Source organism: Schistocerca piceifrons, chromosome 1 (genome assembly GCF_021461385.2).
Source record: "Schistocerca piceifrons isolate TAMUIC-IGC-003096 chromosome 1, iqSchPice1.1, whole genome shotgun sequence".
Taxonomy (NCBI): Eukaryota; Metazoa; Arthropoda; class Insecta; order Orthoptera; family Acrididae; genus Schistocerca; species Schistocerca piceifrons.
The window spans coordinates 700,033,675-700,050,232 of NC_060138.1; the positions used below are offsets into that span (position 1 = coordinate 700,033,675).

The 16,558-nt window shown below is 39.4% G+C and overlaps 1 protein-coding gene across 4 annotated transcripts in view; it reads left to right on the plus strand.

Annotated features, from left to right (window-relative positions):
* LOC124793395 (coiled-coil-helix-coiled-coil-helix domain-containing protein 1) overlaps positions 1 to 16,558 on the plus strand; it is a 69,497-nt gene that overhangs the window by 23,838 nt on the left and 29,101 nt on the right. For 3 of the 4 annotated variants that reach the window (XM_047258017.1, XM_047258016.1, XM_047258018.1), the window contains exons 2-3: positions 9,527 to 9,670; positions 11,990 to 12,108. In XM_047258017.1, coding sequence (XP_047113973.1) covers positions 9,544 to 9,670; positions 11,990 to 12,108 — 246 coding nt within the window. In that variant the 5' untranslated portion in view covers positions 9,527 to 9,543. Of the gene's footprint in view, positions 1 to 7,931; positions 8,059 to 9,526; positions 9,671 to 11,989; positions 12,109 to 16,558 lie in introns of those variants that run through there. The other variant, XM_047258019.1, reaches the window with a different exon arrangement.

Sequence of the window (16,558 nt, forward strand, 5' to 3'; positions counted from 1 at the left end):
AACTCTTACAGGAGTTCTGTAAAAGGATTTGCGTATGTCACCAGACTATTGATGCAATTGCTAAAGAAATGTTCAAAATTTATTTGATCAGAGGATTGTCAACATGCTTTTGAGAAACTGAAAGAAGCTTTAATATCGAGTCCAATCTAGATGTTTCCAAATTTCAATAAGAAATTTATTCTGTTATGCAATGCTTCCAACCATGCACTTGGTAGTGTGTTGTCTTAAGAAATGGATGAAATAGAACAGCTGGTACCCTATGATTCAAGGCAAATGAAATCAGCAGAGAAGAATTACTTCATGATGGAAAAGGAATATTGAGCCTTATCTATGGGGTCATCTACCTCAAATGTTATGTCTTTGGGAAAAGTTTCGAGTATTAATGGATCGTGCAGTGTTGAAATGGTTGCTGGGTTTGAAGGATCTATCTAGTAGTTTGATAATATGATCAAGCAATTTAGTGATTTTGATTTGAGGCCATACATAAACACTGAAAAAATTAATGGGTGTGCAGACAGATTCAGTAGGAAAGCAGCAGTGTTACAAATAGGAAGTAATTGCAGACAGCACAGAAGACATAGTAAATGTAAGCCCTAGTTTTGTATACAGGATGGATTGCTGTGCAGAGAAACCAAGTTGGGGAAAATAAGTGGTGAAGCCAGCAAAGCTGAGAAATAGTGTATTGCAGTTGAGACGTGATCACGTGTCAGCAGAACATTGGATATACAGGGTAAAGTTAAATTCGCGCACTCGGGCTTCGCAGTGCGACTCCTCACATGCCAGCGATAAAGAAATGTCTCTCCCAAATTTTCGTCTGACGAGTACAGCCGGCAGAAAAAGGACGTTAAAAAGTGGCAATCTGGCAACACTGTATCCACATGTATGGTGACTACCTATGTCAGCACATGTTAGTTGTACTGTGCAGTTGGTGCAGTGTATAAAGTTTTGGTTTAGCATGCAGGAGGTCGAGGGTTCGATCCTGGGTTGGGATGCATTTTTTTATTCGCTAATTTCATTCTGACATTTTATTCTGTAATATACGCCATTTCTTAGGTTACCCATATCCTAAATTTACAACATTTTGTAACACTGAACACAACAAATACGTGGTTAGACAAATAAGAAATAGACAGTTGAAACAAATTATCTGTCATGGGACAGAATAACTACAAAAACAATATTAGTTTCGAAATGCTAAAGATGACAGCACAGTGCAAAAACACAACACCTACTTGTCATTTATACGTGAACGGTCTACCTGATGGGAGCCCCTAGTCACATGACTACATGTAATATGAGCGTTCAGACATCGCACATTAGCAACCAGTGACAATAATACTATCTGTATTAATGACTGCATGACCTTCACAACAGAATACGTTGTCCTTAGAACGACAGATGCTCAAAGCAACCTCCCTCCATGTACAAACATTGCGCAACTCACCGAATCATACAGCTGTGGTCTCTTTGCACCAAAGGTGCAGCCACAGTAACAAGAGCAGCATGAACACGTGCTACCTATTTTTCCATATTCATTGGCAGAGTAGAGAACATATGCTCTTTCAGGTGACCACAAAAGGAAGAAATCCAGGGGATTTAGGTCAGGTGAAAGTGATGGCCATACAACTGGACCTCCACGTCCGACCTATTTCCCTGGAAATGCTCTGTCCAAATACTGTCACACATTAATTCCAGAGTGTGGAGGTGCACCATCACATTGGAACCGTATCCCTTGCAGATCATGTAGCAGAAAATCTTCACGCACATCAGGCAGACAGTTCGAGAGGAATGCATGGTACCTTCGTGCAGTCAACCGGTCAGGCAACACATAGGGCCCAACTACCTGTCGCCCAATATTCCGGACCAGATGTTGATACTAAAGCAAACTTGTTATCCACAGTCGTGGGTGATGTGTGGGTTAACCTCACACCAATGGTGGGCATTGTGCACATTGAAGACACCCTCATGAGTGAATGCTGGTTCATCTGACTAAATTATGGTGTTCACAAAGTCATCGTTGGCTTCCTGTTGTTGTTGGAACTATTCACAGAATTGCATTCTCTAACAGTGATGTTCAGGATGCAGGTGCTGCTTGAAAGCATAATGATAGGGGTGCAGCCCATGCTGGTGGAGCATGTTAACAACCGTGCTTTGCAAGACAAGCAGCTGCCTTGCTACACTACGTGTACTTCGTTGAGGTTCTTGGTGTATGATCTCCAGTATAGCTTCTTCAGTAGTTGGGGTACAGCGAGTCTGTGGATGACCTCTGTCATGTGATGGTGGAAGGAGACAACCCGACTCCCGAAGGCGCAGCTCCAAATGACAAAACACATTTTTTTCTGGATGGTGTCGACAAGGATATCAAGCAGCATATGAGTGGCAACACCAGCCCGGTTATCAGATGCACCAAGGACAGGAAGCATATCCATGTATACATCATTTGTCTGTGCCATATGTCTGCCACACTGATTTAGAGATTTACAATGAGAAAATTCAATACGTGTACACATGTACATTGGAGTCTGTCACAGGCATTTTACTCTGCTCGCAACTAGTCCCTGTCTGGTGGACAGTGCATACAGTATAAACACTCCATCAGTCCTGTGCACTGTTCCACCTAATGCACATTACCCTTCTGACAGGTATTGATCTGCATGATTCATCCTGACACCGATAATTGTGAATTGTTTGGTTTCGAATCACACTGTTTCCCTAACCGTAATAGAGGTGATGTTTTCTCAATCCTATCGATAGAATCGTAATAATAATAATAATAACAGTAATGCATTGAGATACGTACTAAACAGCATGCGGTTACCAGACTCAGTGTTGAAAGGCATAATTAGTGGAACCATGGTGATAACAGATACAAATAGTAACTGAGTTTGGACATTATTCACAAAGCACATTGCTTGTCCTACTGGTAACATAAGGCCCTAACGAATTGTAATGGACCTGAACGAGGCAAGAATAATGTTTGGTACTGATCTATGGGACCATTGGAGGAAGGTACAAAGAAAACAGGTTTCGCATCTAGTAGATGAAGTGGTGCGAATAAATTCATGCCCACGATGTGGAAAGGGCTTCTTCCAAAGCTGACCATTCTTCCATTTCTACAATTGTAGTATGTAAGTGCAAATGTTTTCTAGAGGACCCCGCTGCAATCGCTGTTGATGATTAAGATGCCAGATACCATGACACCTGGACTACATTTACCAAATAAAAAATGTATGCCACAGCCCAGGATCAAACCCTCGACCTCCTGCGCGCTAACCCAAAACTTTTATACACTGCACCAACTGCACAGTACAACCAATATGTGCTAACAGAGGTAGTAACCATACATGTGGTTACAGTGTTGCCAAATTGTCACTCTTTAATGTCCATTTTCTGCCTGATGTACTCACCAGACAAAATTTTGGGAGAGAGATTTTTTTATTACTGGCATGCGAGGTGTCGCACTGCGGAGCCCGAGTGCGTGAATTTTGCTTCACCCTGAATAGGTCTATCAACAGGAGAGTAGTAGAGAGATATGGTGGTAGAATAGGAAGTCGGACATCGACTATTGTGTGTGGAATTGCATACATTGTGTACAGAGAGCGGATTTGTGTCAGACGAGCATACCATTAGAGGTTACCAGAAGCCTTAGTGCTATTTCAGTTGCTCAGGATTGATGTTTTAGGTCCTTTCAACAAAACACCTGCAAGAAATAAATATGCACTCACAATTAATAGACCAACCAACAGGCAGCAACAATGGCGCAGGCGTTAGTAAACTATTGGTTACTGAATTTCAGGGTATGTGAGATGACAATGACAGATCGGGAAACCAAATTTATGTCGGATTTGTTGAAGGATTTGTGTAAGCTTTTGCATGTGAAAACTATTAAGATGAGTCCTTTACATCCTCAAGCTAATGGAAGAAAAGAGAGAGTGCATAGAACTAATAGGACAGATGCTAGATTACTATAGGATGCAGACTATTCCAGGTGAAACATGTATTTAAGGGAAACATGTAACAGGACGCGCAAAGCTAATATCACAGCACTAGAAAAGCAGTGAACTGTGCAGCGAGAATGTTGCAATACAAGTTTGCCCAATGGGTAATGTTATCAACTTCTTATGCTCCAAAAGGGGAAAATGAATTTTTTTTTTTTTTTTTTTTTTTTTTTTTTTGCAAAGTATCAAGGGTCATATCAAGTGCTGGAAACCATGTCACAGGTGTATGTCAAGATGCAGATGTCAATGAGGATAACAAGTTCTACTAGTGGAATGTTTGAAACCATTTCGAGGTAGTCCAGAAGGTATTCCACGATTTATGGATTTGGACTGGTTGGGGAAAGTGGAAAATAAGGCACAGAAGAGCAAGCGAGAAATTTTGGATGAACCAATGAAAAGTAGTCCTTATACATTACTATCTGGGATTAAGAGTAGATTTACATTTTGTGTTTGTTAGATATAAGTATAGCATAAGGTATAATGTAGGTGAGATGAACTGCTGCAGGGCAGCTAAGGACTTTAGGTTGAGGAAAGGGTAATGTGTATGCCTGCCCTCAGGTCAGGTACATCAGGAGGCATGACAGTGTGAGGATCACTGGGAGTAAACTTGTTATCACCAGATCATTAGCTGGAGGGACTACAAAAAGTGTAAAGAGAACAACCACCAGAATTAACATTAGTCTTGGAACCTAGTATTGAAAACTTGCCTTTGTATTTTAACCAATCTATGGTAGAAACAAGGTTCAATGGAGCAAAGGTGTACATGTCAGTAGAATAGAAGCAGTTATGGTACCAATGTTAGGTAGTCCTCACACATCCCATTAAATGGGAGGTGCTGAAGAAGTTTGTCAGGGTAAAAGTGCAGCAATTCTTATTGATTGCAGAGGACAAGAACAGGAATGCAGAAATGGGAAAAGCAGAGTTGTCCAAAGAGGGTAGTGAGAGGAAGTCAGAACTTCTATGCAGTGAAGTTACTGCTGAGTCAGAAAGCAGAGATGGATCACAGAAAAGAGGTGACTGGGCCTGAGCTGTACTTCCAACAAGTTGAGACACATTGCTTGTACTCTACCTTTGATAAAGTAACAGGATAGTAGCCAGTTGTTTTGAACAGGGGAAGCTCACAATAGTGAAAATGTTAGAGCTAGACAGGAGTGGATTATTAGTAAATGTGACATTTTGTGAAATAGTGAGGCCTAATTTCCGTTACCTGCCACAATGGGAGTAACCCAGCTGAGTGTTACGCAGCCTTTATTGTATTGTCCAGAGGAACCTAATGGAGGTGTTGCCAGCCACGAATTTGACTGTGTTGAACCAGAGTTTAAGACCCAAGTTAATTCGGTCATTGACAAACTCATTAACAAGCACGAGGGGTGAGTCCCTGTGGAGACATTGATGCAGCATGTGGGTGAGTACAGGGAGAACCAGTACCAAAAAGGAATAACATTGACAGTAATAATACCAGGTAACATGACAGTTTCCCTGCTAAGTGTAGCCCTTGTTTGCATGTACAAGAAGCGAAACACAAGACGAAGTTCGCACCAGCCACTGTTCAAATCATGGCGGACTTAATTCCCAGAGCCTAGGAGGCATAGAGGGAACTACAACTATAAGTTAAGCTAAAAAGTACTAGACAGAACTTAGGATTAGTAGTGCATAAGAAAACGTAATGATAAAAGTAATCTTGGCAAAAAGAAAAGAAAGAAAGAAGATGGGTCAGAGCTATCTGCCAGAGACATTCTCTCTCTGGTTTTGCATAAGGATAATCTAGTTTAATGTGACCCAAGGAACCAGATCTTGTTAAAGAGGAGGACAATGTAGCACACCGACTGTATTTGGTCAGAAACATGCAGAGTAAGAAGTGAACTGCAGCAGTGCCATCCACAGGCAAGCTCAGGTCTTATGCTTTTTTTTTTTTTCAAAGTACAACAGAATCGTTGCAACTTTGTGAGGTGAACCGGCCTGGCGAGGTGTGGAAACAGTTGACCCAGCAGTACGTGAGAGGAAGAAGGTAGAAGACCTTCCACACCGTCAGCTGCAGAAGTGTTTGGCATAAGTCTGCAAAGTGTATTCAGCATAAGTGCCGCAAGGCACAGCAAAGCTCAAGCAAGTGCAACCTGAAAGTGTATAAATACCTATTCATTCCGTACTAAAGTCACTTGTGTTAGTGTCACAACTCTACAACAACGGGGCTTTGATACTTGCTGCAACATCCGGAATGCTGTTTTTGGACCACAGTTCAACTGTGTGATAGAGCAGTGCCCTGAAACCACAGGAGCTGTAGCTACCATATCACCAGGCTAGCACCGGCCCCGGGAAGCAGCTTGCCGGCCATCCTCGCAGAGCAGAGGATCATGGCCATTATGTCACCTCTGGACTGCGACAGGCGAGTCATACCAACACACTGATGGTGTAGCCAGCCACTGGGACTGGAGTTCTCACTGACAAAGGCTGTTGCATCACACATTACCACTCAGCCAGCCGCTGCACTCTGTCAGCATTACGGGATGACACACACACGTGCAGGAAGCTGCTGAACACCTGAGCCAGCTTCTCTTGCCTGTACTGAATGACAGCAGGGAGCTGTAATAAAGATATTTTGGTTGAATTTTCTTGTTTCGAGAAGACCAAAGGAGTGATCTGTTTTACTTGCAAAACAACATTCAGCAGCCAAAACTGCATAAATATTTCTTTATTTAAAACAACTGTTTTCGACAGAATTTTCTGTCATCTTCAGGTGCTATGCCAGCTTGTCATGTGGATGAAAATCAGCACATAATTAAAGTATTGTCATAACTACAATATTTGTGATGTAATAAGCAACTGTGAGCAATATATAAATGGACATGGCCATTTGTACTAGGTGCATTACGTTTTTAAATATTTTAGTTATGACAAATCTTTTATAATGTGCTGATTTTTATCCACATGACAATGTGGCATCAAGTCCAATGTAAAATGAACTCGTTTCATAATGAAGAGCTTTTTTAAGTCCTGTAAATAACAGCAAAGTTTGTTAAAACTGGTTGTCTTTAATAAAAAAATATTTATGCGATCGTGGCTGTTGAATGATTCTAGCAAGATATTTTCGTACTTCTGGCTGTTTGTCTGGCACTACATGCCAACCCCCTTCACCCACTTGGCACCAATGTTCTTCAATACTGTATTGAAGTACAACATATTGTAGCAGCTTATGAATGACACTTTCAAGGGCATAGACTCGTACCACTGTGATTATTCTTGAAACAGTCTATAACCATTATAATTGCATGGGCTTCCGTGACCAGAGTCAGTTGACATAAAAGTTGTCCGAGTATCATACTGCATCATAATATAAAAACATATACTAAAGAAATAATGTTTCACCACATAAAAACATATACTAAAGAAATAATGTTTCACCACTGTAATCGTGATTGACATATTGGTTTCTCTAGTATAGTTTTTTACATTATGACACAGCACTATACTCCAAAAACTTTTATGTTAATATTGTATCCAGTTCAGAGAGGGAAACATCATTGTCTGTCAGCTTTTACTATTGACATTGCCTCTTGACCATTACACTTTCCTAATAAATGTCACAGTTCTAAGTTTTAAAATGTCTGAGAGTTTTCAGAGTGTTATTTTTTGCGATAATTTTATCTATCTACTGCCCTATAGGAAACTGCAGTCAGATCTGACCGACCAACAGTCATCATAGAGGAGCAAGAAACCTATTTTTTATGTACAAACAAAAAACTTATGCAATAAATTTGTTGGTTTATTTAAAAACTTTGTCCATGCTGTCTTACATAAGTGAAAATAACTGAAACCACTCACATTATTTAACATTACTGTTTCTTTAAAATATTTAATATTATTATAGCATGTGAGACTGAAGATGAGTGTCAACGTACCAGTTTTTTAAACATAAACCATTGTTGTAAAGCTGACAGATATGCAAATTGAAAAACAGTTGACATCCTTGGATTCCGTAACTAAAAATAATAAATAAAAGTACTTCATCAGGAGAATGTTGCTCCAAATCCCATATCAGCAGACACCTTAAGCATAGAAAAAGGTATGAAAATAATGTTGACTAATGACTTGATTTAAATATCAGTACTACTGCAATCTGTTCAGTTTTCTTGACTAGGTTTATGGAGCAACAGAAGCAGAAATCTCTGCTGGATACGATTATTGCTGCAGTTGACAGAAAAACGTAGAAATAAGTCACTGCAATTCTCATATGATATTATCATTGTGAAGAATTAGATGTAATGGTAAAAAATACTTAAAGGTTTTTATATGATTAATCTTGAAGTTGCTTTATAAAGTAATAGATGTGTGTGGTTATATACATAATTTCATCTTGCAAATCAGTTTCCATCACAGTCGTGAATAGAATGCATGAAGTAATAGTAGTAGTAGTAGTAGTAGTTGTTGTTGTTGTTGTTGTTTTCAGTCTGAAGATCCCTCCCCAAACATATACAGTTCCTTCAATTACCAAACTGACAGTTCATGGTGCTTCAAGCTTTGCCTATCAACTGATCCCTTCATTTAGTTAACTTGGGCCATAATTTTAATTTTTTTTCCTTAGTTTGGTTCAGTTCTTTCTTATTAGGAATTAAATTTACCTATTTAATCGTAAGCAGTCTTCTGTAATCCCACATTTCAAAAGCTTATAGTTTCTTCTCATCTGAACTGGTCATTGTCCATATTTGACTCCATTTAAGGGCACAGACAAATATCTTCAGAAAATCCTTCCTGTCATGTAAATTTATATTCATGTTAAAAAAATTCTTCTTTTTTAGTAATGCTTGTCTTGCTGTTGTCAGACTGCATTTTATATCCTCTCTACTTCGGCCCTCATTCGTTATTTTGCTACCCAAATAGCATAACTCATCTACTAGTTTAGAGGCTACATGCATTGATACCAAGGGATTCATCATTTCTTCTCTTAACCAACACATCGAGGAGAGGTAACTGATCCTGTCACTCAGCTGTAAATAGCTGTGTGGGACTAACAATAGTTCACAGTCTGGTTGGAATCCAGGCAGTTAGTACATGTAACACCAAAATTCGCAGAGCATGAAGAAAGTAACTGGGTCAAATGTTGAAATATTATGCATAAAATGGAAACAAGAACTTGGCAGAACACACACAAGCTCACCATTAATCAAACATGCTGAAAAACATGAGAGATTACATACACTATTTCTGTGTTTCAAATACTGCATTAATTTCTAAATAAAGATAAGTTTTTAGATTTATTTCAGAGTTGATCATCTCATTTTTTAGCACAATATGGTAACATCACCGTCTTCATTTGCTTAAACAGTCCTTTTATGTATACTCACTGCCTTCACTCAAACCAGACATAGACCTCATGCTCAGCAACCAATCTTATACCATCACCAAGTTATTGAAATATTGTGTGCAGAAATGAAATTATTGACTCAGCTGGGAACCTAAAAGCATACCAGCTATCAGTCACACTGAGGAAACCTAAAAAGTCACGTTACATATTATCTCCTTTTCATGCACAGGTTGTCAGACACCAGGCATGAAGTTAACTACAGCGTTATTTAAAGGTCCGGGTCGTAGGCCACAAATGGAACCTGTTCCCTTTCAAGAGATTTTACCCCTGAAGCTGAAAGGAAGTGTGTCAGGGAAAGGAGACAAAACATCAAGTATGTATAATATTTAAATTTATGTATAATGTGCATAAATGTATGTAACAACAAGAAAGATGAACATTAGTAGTACTTGTTATTTATGAAAGTTTTTCAGTTTAACTGATATAAAGGAAGATGGTTCTTAATACAGCCTTGCAGTGGTAACTTTTTACTACAAACTCTTCTAAAGTTAGTGTCTTAATGAAGTCAGTATTTATTTTTAAACTTGCTTTATCTTTTTGAACTTATTAGGAAGCTACAGGTTTCCAGAGTTGATGTCCTCACTTGTTACACCAGTGACTCCAAGAGAGCACTAGGACAATAAATTTTCGCCAATCTGCCATTGCTCCTCTACTTCACTTCCAATCTGCAAAGATTTTCCAGTAGTATTTCAGAACTGGTACCTCAAGAATGCTTGATTGATTAGTGAACCAAACCCTAAAATTTGTTCCAGGAATGAAAATTCTTTTAAGAGTGACAATAGGATATGTATATTTTTCTGAGTATGGAGTAAAACTTTGTTTCAATGCTACAATCATTACTCTGTATAGCCCCTCAGTTTTCAATGTAGAATGTCCTCACTGCAAAATTATTTAACATGAAGTTCAAAGTGTGTATTTCAGTGCTAATAAACTTAATGTGTGTTCATAGAAAATACTCCTGCATGTCAAGGATTTTTTATTCAGAGAACTATCCAGCATTATTACTGACCATTTTACATTTTATAAAACTTGAAGTTCGCTGATGGGATTTACAGTGATAAGCAAAATTGAAGGATGAAAGTAACTTTCACATGTTGTGTCACTGCCAAATAACCAAGCTCAATAAAACTTGGACCATATGTATTCAGAAATGACACTTTCATTCAAAGGCTATAATTACACTGAAGTCATAGTGATTTATGATGGCCCCCGGACATCAAAAAAGGTGGCATGTGATTCTTAATACAGTGTATGATAAAAAGGCATACTCTACAATGTGCTCCCATGCTGGCCACAAAGTTGATAAGGAGTTCTTGTGGTAGAGAGTTCTATTCCTCCACCAGTGGAGTAGACAACTGATAGATGGTTGTTGGTGCATGCATCCCAAATGTGCTTGATGGGATTTAAGTCAGGGTAATGGGAAAGCTAATCCATTCACCAAATGTTCACTCATTCCAAGAGATCCTCCACCTGTGCAGTTTGATTGGGTCACAAATTGTCATTCATAAAAATTAAGTCGGGGCTGAATGCACTTGTGGAAAGATGCACAAGGGGAGGAGTACAGTGTCACAATAATGATGACCAGAGAGTGTACCATGTTCAAAGATTTGGAGGTGAGCACACACATGTAACATTATGCTCATATTTGTCTTAAACATCAGCTTTAAGTACTTTTTGAAGGTTCTGAACATGTTCTGTATGACTGGAACAACAGAGAAAACATTGCGTCTTCATAATCACTGAATGCCATTCCTCATTAGTATAAAGGCTGCAGAAAACCTGTTTTTTCTTCTCCATAATGCCAAAATTCCCATCACATGGCAAGAAAAAGTGGCCTCATTCAGGAAATAGTGCGAAATTTTGTGAAATTTTCCACTTGATGTAAAGCTAAACAGATAGTGCATCACTGTACTGTTTTTGTTTTATAAATCCCAGTTGTCTGAAAATAATCAGATGAAACTACTTTCCTTAGATACCATTGTAAGCCAGATACAACCTCTTCAGTGACCTTTTGGCATCACCTTCTGTTTACATGAACATCTGTGCTTCGTGTAATTTCCAACAGTAGCCTATATATCAGAGTCATACATTTAAAATTGCCTGCAGAATCCAAGATTAATTTTCTAAAGAATCAAACTCTTCATAAGTATCACTCTTTGGTCTTCCAAATGAAATATTGAAGTTAACATTGAAATACCTATGATGATAAAAATCACAGCTTACTCTTCTTTTTACAACTTTCAGCTTTTAAATGCTTAAGTACATCAGGCCCATGTTGCTGTAAGTAGGCTACAATGTGTACTTGTATTTATCACTGAGCTTTAGTGGCAAATAAACCTTTTTGAGACTATCTTTCTTGCTGTTGTGCACTCTTTCAGTTGTTTGTAGTGTCTCACATTTACAAATCACTTTCACTGACCCAGTTGTGCTTGATGCTGTGCTTTCCCCTGGAATCTGCTGGATAACAAGTATCATTCTGCCTGTAGGTCATGAAGTTTGATCATTGCACACTGAAAAGTGTAAAACTTTGCATGCCATAACTCATTTTTGACCAAAATGGACTTCACATGTTGTTACACCAAGCCCCTTAATTGAAACCTGATATCATATGTATTTCTTACATGTTTTTCAGAGGCTAGCTGTGTACAAGAAATGGCAGTAATGCTAGCATGCCTGAAGCAAAATGAGTTTGATCAGGCAATGTGCTCCAGTGAAATTAAAATTTTCCAAGATTGTGTGAAGGAATATGATGTAAGTAATAATTTTTCTTATTCCTTTCAGTTATTGTGTAATATATGTGAAGATGATATTGCTGTGTGAGATAGTAATTTTTTGGTGAAATATGATGCATTTGCTTGAGGGACAGTATTTTTATGTTAATAAAAGTATGGCAGGAGTTTTAACTTTGCATCATGCTTATCAGCAATAAATATTACATCTGTAGCACCAGTAACACGTTTGATGACTTCTATCTTATGACAACATAAATATTTGTAGTTTCCAGGGGCAGACACGGCGGTGTGTTCCCAAATACTGTACATATAAGTTTTGGAGTAAAATTTAGATATTAAAAAAAAAAAAAGTGGTAGCTAAATTTACTTTTCTCACTGAAATGAAGTATTGACTTAGAACAGATGTCAGTTTTGACGCCATAAGTCTCCTTCTGCAAATACAAAGATCAAAATAGAGGAACGTTATGTTAGGAAGTTGTAGTACAGAGAAAACCATCACTCCTGAGAGGTGCTGGGACAGGAATTGTGCAGTGCAATACATGCAACACTATTTAAATAGAACACTCACGATGTATTAGACAGTGTTCCTTAGCAGTAGACATTTCTGAATGTTTCAGTTCAAAGAGAATACCTGCTCTGGCAAATGTTTGCATTTGAGTCACAGTTTCACAATAAGTCATGAATGTTCAGCAAGATGAGCACTCCATTTGATAAAAACTTCATACCATCTTTAAGTTCCTTTAAATTAATTACACTGCAGTCTATGGAAAACAGATGGCAAGTCATAAGGAACAGATTGCAGTTTGTTGTTGGTTTGTATATGTCAGACACATGGTAATTACAAAAAGTACATACAGCACATCATACATTTAGAACAATGTAAAGCTGAGAATGTCTTTTGCAAAGAACATTTCTATCTACTTTGAAACACAATGTGATTTTTAGAAATTGGTGCTGTCACAATGGAATTAGCTTCTCCTGTAAACAGTATAAATGTAACTGACAGTACATTTATTGAGCAACCAAATTTCAATGCTACTTGTATCTCTTCTGACTGTGTTAAACCTGTATTTGATGAACACTTTGAAAGCCATCATAGCTCTTTCATGCACTTGTCAGAGAACTGCTTGCTACTTTATGAAAGAGATTCATTTACTCCATGTTAATTGGTGTACTCAAATGAAATATGTGTGTGGAATATTGTATCATTGTCATAAAATTTATTAAAAACACAACACATCACTTTTGAGTCCATCATTTTGGGATAATAAATTGCTTATGATACTCTTGTGATGCTGGACAGTCCTGGGTGGAAAATGAATAATGTGAGGAGTCAAGGTAACCACTCACCATCTGTTTGAGGTGTTGATCACTCATAAGTGCATAAATTAGACTGAAAATGTTGCTGAACTTTTTCTGTGGAGTTAACTAATACAAAACATGTGTACACATGATAGCTACATCATTCTAATACTGCAGCTCAACTGGGATGAAGGATGAGGAGAGAGAAAAGTAGACAGCAAGGGGGAGGGAATGGTGAAGGGAAGATGACCAAGAGCTGTGATGGAGAGGCAACAAGGGGACAGGATATGAATGGACAGCAGTGATCCCACCATGATGCAGGCACAAAGAGTTGTGTGTGGCACACAATGAATTGGAGGAATGCCCATGTGGTCTTCTGCCACCCATCCAACCTACAAAATATTCTGGTCCAGAAACTTCTGGGCAGATTAAAACGATGCCAGATCGAGACTTGAACTCAGGAGCTTTGCCTTTCGCAGGTAATTGCTGTACTGACTGAGCTACCTGAGGCACTCCTAGAAGAAATTATATTGCAAATTGCAGAGACATGGGTTAGCCACAGGGCGGGGATGTTTCCAGAATGAAAATTTCATTGTGCAGTGGCGTGTGCACTGATATGAAACTTCTTAGCAGATTAAAACTGTGTGCTGGACTGAGACTGAAGCTCAGAACAGTTGCTTTTTGTGGGCGAGTACTCTGCTGACTGAGCACTTGCCCCCGAAAGACAAAGGTTCCAAGTTCAAGTCTTGTTCTGGTGCAGTTTTAATCTGTTAGGATGTTTCATATCAGTGCCCTCTCCACTGCAAAGTGAAACTTTGGTTCTGTTCTGCCCACCTTATTCCACACATTCCCCTAACCTGTTTCCATATGGGTCATACCCTTGTACAAGCTCTACTCTACACACCAACTCAGCACATCCCATTCCAGACCTGTCACAAGCATACCCTACCCTATCAGAGGCAGGACCACCTGTGAAAGCAGTTATGTCATATACCAGCAGGTTATTTTACAAAGACTTTTATGTGGTCATAAACACCAACCAGTAATCCACCTGAATGAATGGTCACTGCAAACCTGTGGCCAAGAGCAGAGTTGTTCATCTGGTGGCAGCCCATGATAATGCTCAACTTCAGTGACTGTTTCACAATCTGTGCCATCTGAATTCCCTTTCCCCTTCTCTCTAACCCCCAATACCAGCTTCTCTGAATTGCATAGATGGGGGGTTCCCATTGCAAGACAACCTTTGATCCTGTATCCCTCCCGGTCTAAATTTCCTGCACCCCTGGCTCACACCCTTCTCCACCCTTGCTCCTGTGCCTCCCATTTCACCCTATTAGTTTACACTCACACTTTCTTCTGTACTGTCTCCCTCTTCCTCTGTTCCATCCCACTCCCTTCCCAACTCACCACTCCAATTCATTGTGTGTACACACTGCTACTACTACTACTGCATGTGTCAGGACAAGCCCACTCCTGCCACATAACTGTCCTGCTCCTGTCCTGCTCCCATTCTACTTCTTCCTCCTAGCCCTCAGCTACTCTTCCCTCCACTCAAATATCCCCCGAGACGGCGCCTCACTCCAGTTGTGCTGCAGTGCCGGACCAATGTAAAAAGCTGGGACAAAGTAGGTGTGTGTTAGTGTTTTTTGTATTGGTTGGTGCCAAAGCAGGACATTGAGAGCTAAGAAATGTTTTTAGTCTTGTTTATATGCCTGTCGACCACACAACACTCAACTAGTCATCATTTCAACCTTCCTTGGGTATTAATAACCATTCTTTTTGGCACTTAAAAAATCCACCACACAGCCTATAAACAGGAACCATATTGGCATAGTCTACATGTAAAATATAATGTCATATGATTGACTTACTGTGGGCAACTTAAAACTGAAGTCTAGTATCAAGTTCCCAAGTGTTGGTCTCCTAAACACATAAATACTTCTGAAGCGCTGGACCAATTTCAATAACCTGTTACTCCAAGTCAATTGAAAATATGACAAATTTTTGTGTTGGAATGATTCTGAAAGTCCTGGATTGAATAGAAATAATAACTATACTCACCTTTTAATTGATGCATTTAGAACTCAACAGGCTGAAGAGTGAAAATGATGCTGAGCTTGTCGTAACACAACTACTCTCATTTGTACTGTATTATTCGACCTGTTTCCTCTAAGTCATCACCTGTCATCTGTTCTCCGTGATTGATATTAGTTACACTTAGTTTGTTTGTTTTGTTTTTTTCTGTCTGTGGATTTTGAGGTTTAAGTAATTTCTTCTTGATGTTGTCTTGATCTCTAAAGGGCAGTCATATGAAAACTGAACACTCACTCTAGTACACAGTTGCAAGTGACAGATGGCCCCAATATTGTTACATTTGATACTGTCACCACTGTGGTAGGGGAACAGCATAGTGCCACATCACAGGTGCACGCAGTTTTTGTGTTATAACCTTGGTTGTTGGTGGACTGGTCTAATATGTTCACCAAGCTATTGACATAGGGGCATGCAAAGAAGGATAGAGAAGTGTGGCTATTTTCTCATGGCTGAGGGTGCTGGAGTACACAAAATTCATTCTTGCATGTCTGCTGTGTACGGTGAATGTGGCATGTCCCTGATGTGCGTGCATGAGTGGAAAAGGAGATACCGGGAAGGGCATACATCACTCCTAGATTATCTGTGCCCAAGGCAAGCCTCTTTGAGCCATTACTCCAGATGTGATGGGGCGGATTGATGCCCTTATCCAGGGAGACTGACAAATCACAGAGGGTGAAATTCATGTTTAGGTCAGCATTATCCAAGGCTCCTTGCATGCCATCATCAAAGACCACTCACATTACTGCAAAATTTGTGTGCAGTGGATGTCGCGTTACCTGACTGAGGGACGAAAGATGGACAATATCAGTCTGAGTTATCTGCTATGGTGCCATGGGGAAGGGCATGCATCATTTCTGTCCTGTCTCATCACAGGGGACAAAACATGGTGTCACCATTTCGATCCCAAGTGCAAATGGCAAATCCAGCAGTGGAACCATCCCACATCTCCCCACCAAAGAAGTCATAAGCTGTTCACACTAGTTATGATAAGGTTATGATGACCTTCTTCATTGACTGCAGGGGACCTCTGCTCTTCGATTTCCTTGAGCATGAAACTGCAATCAATGTGCAGC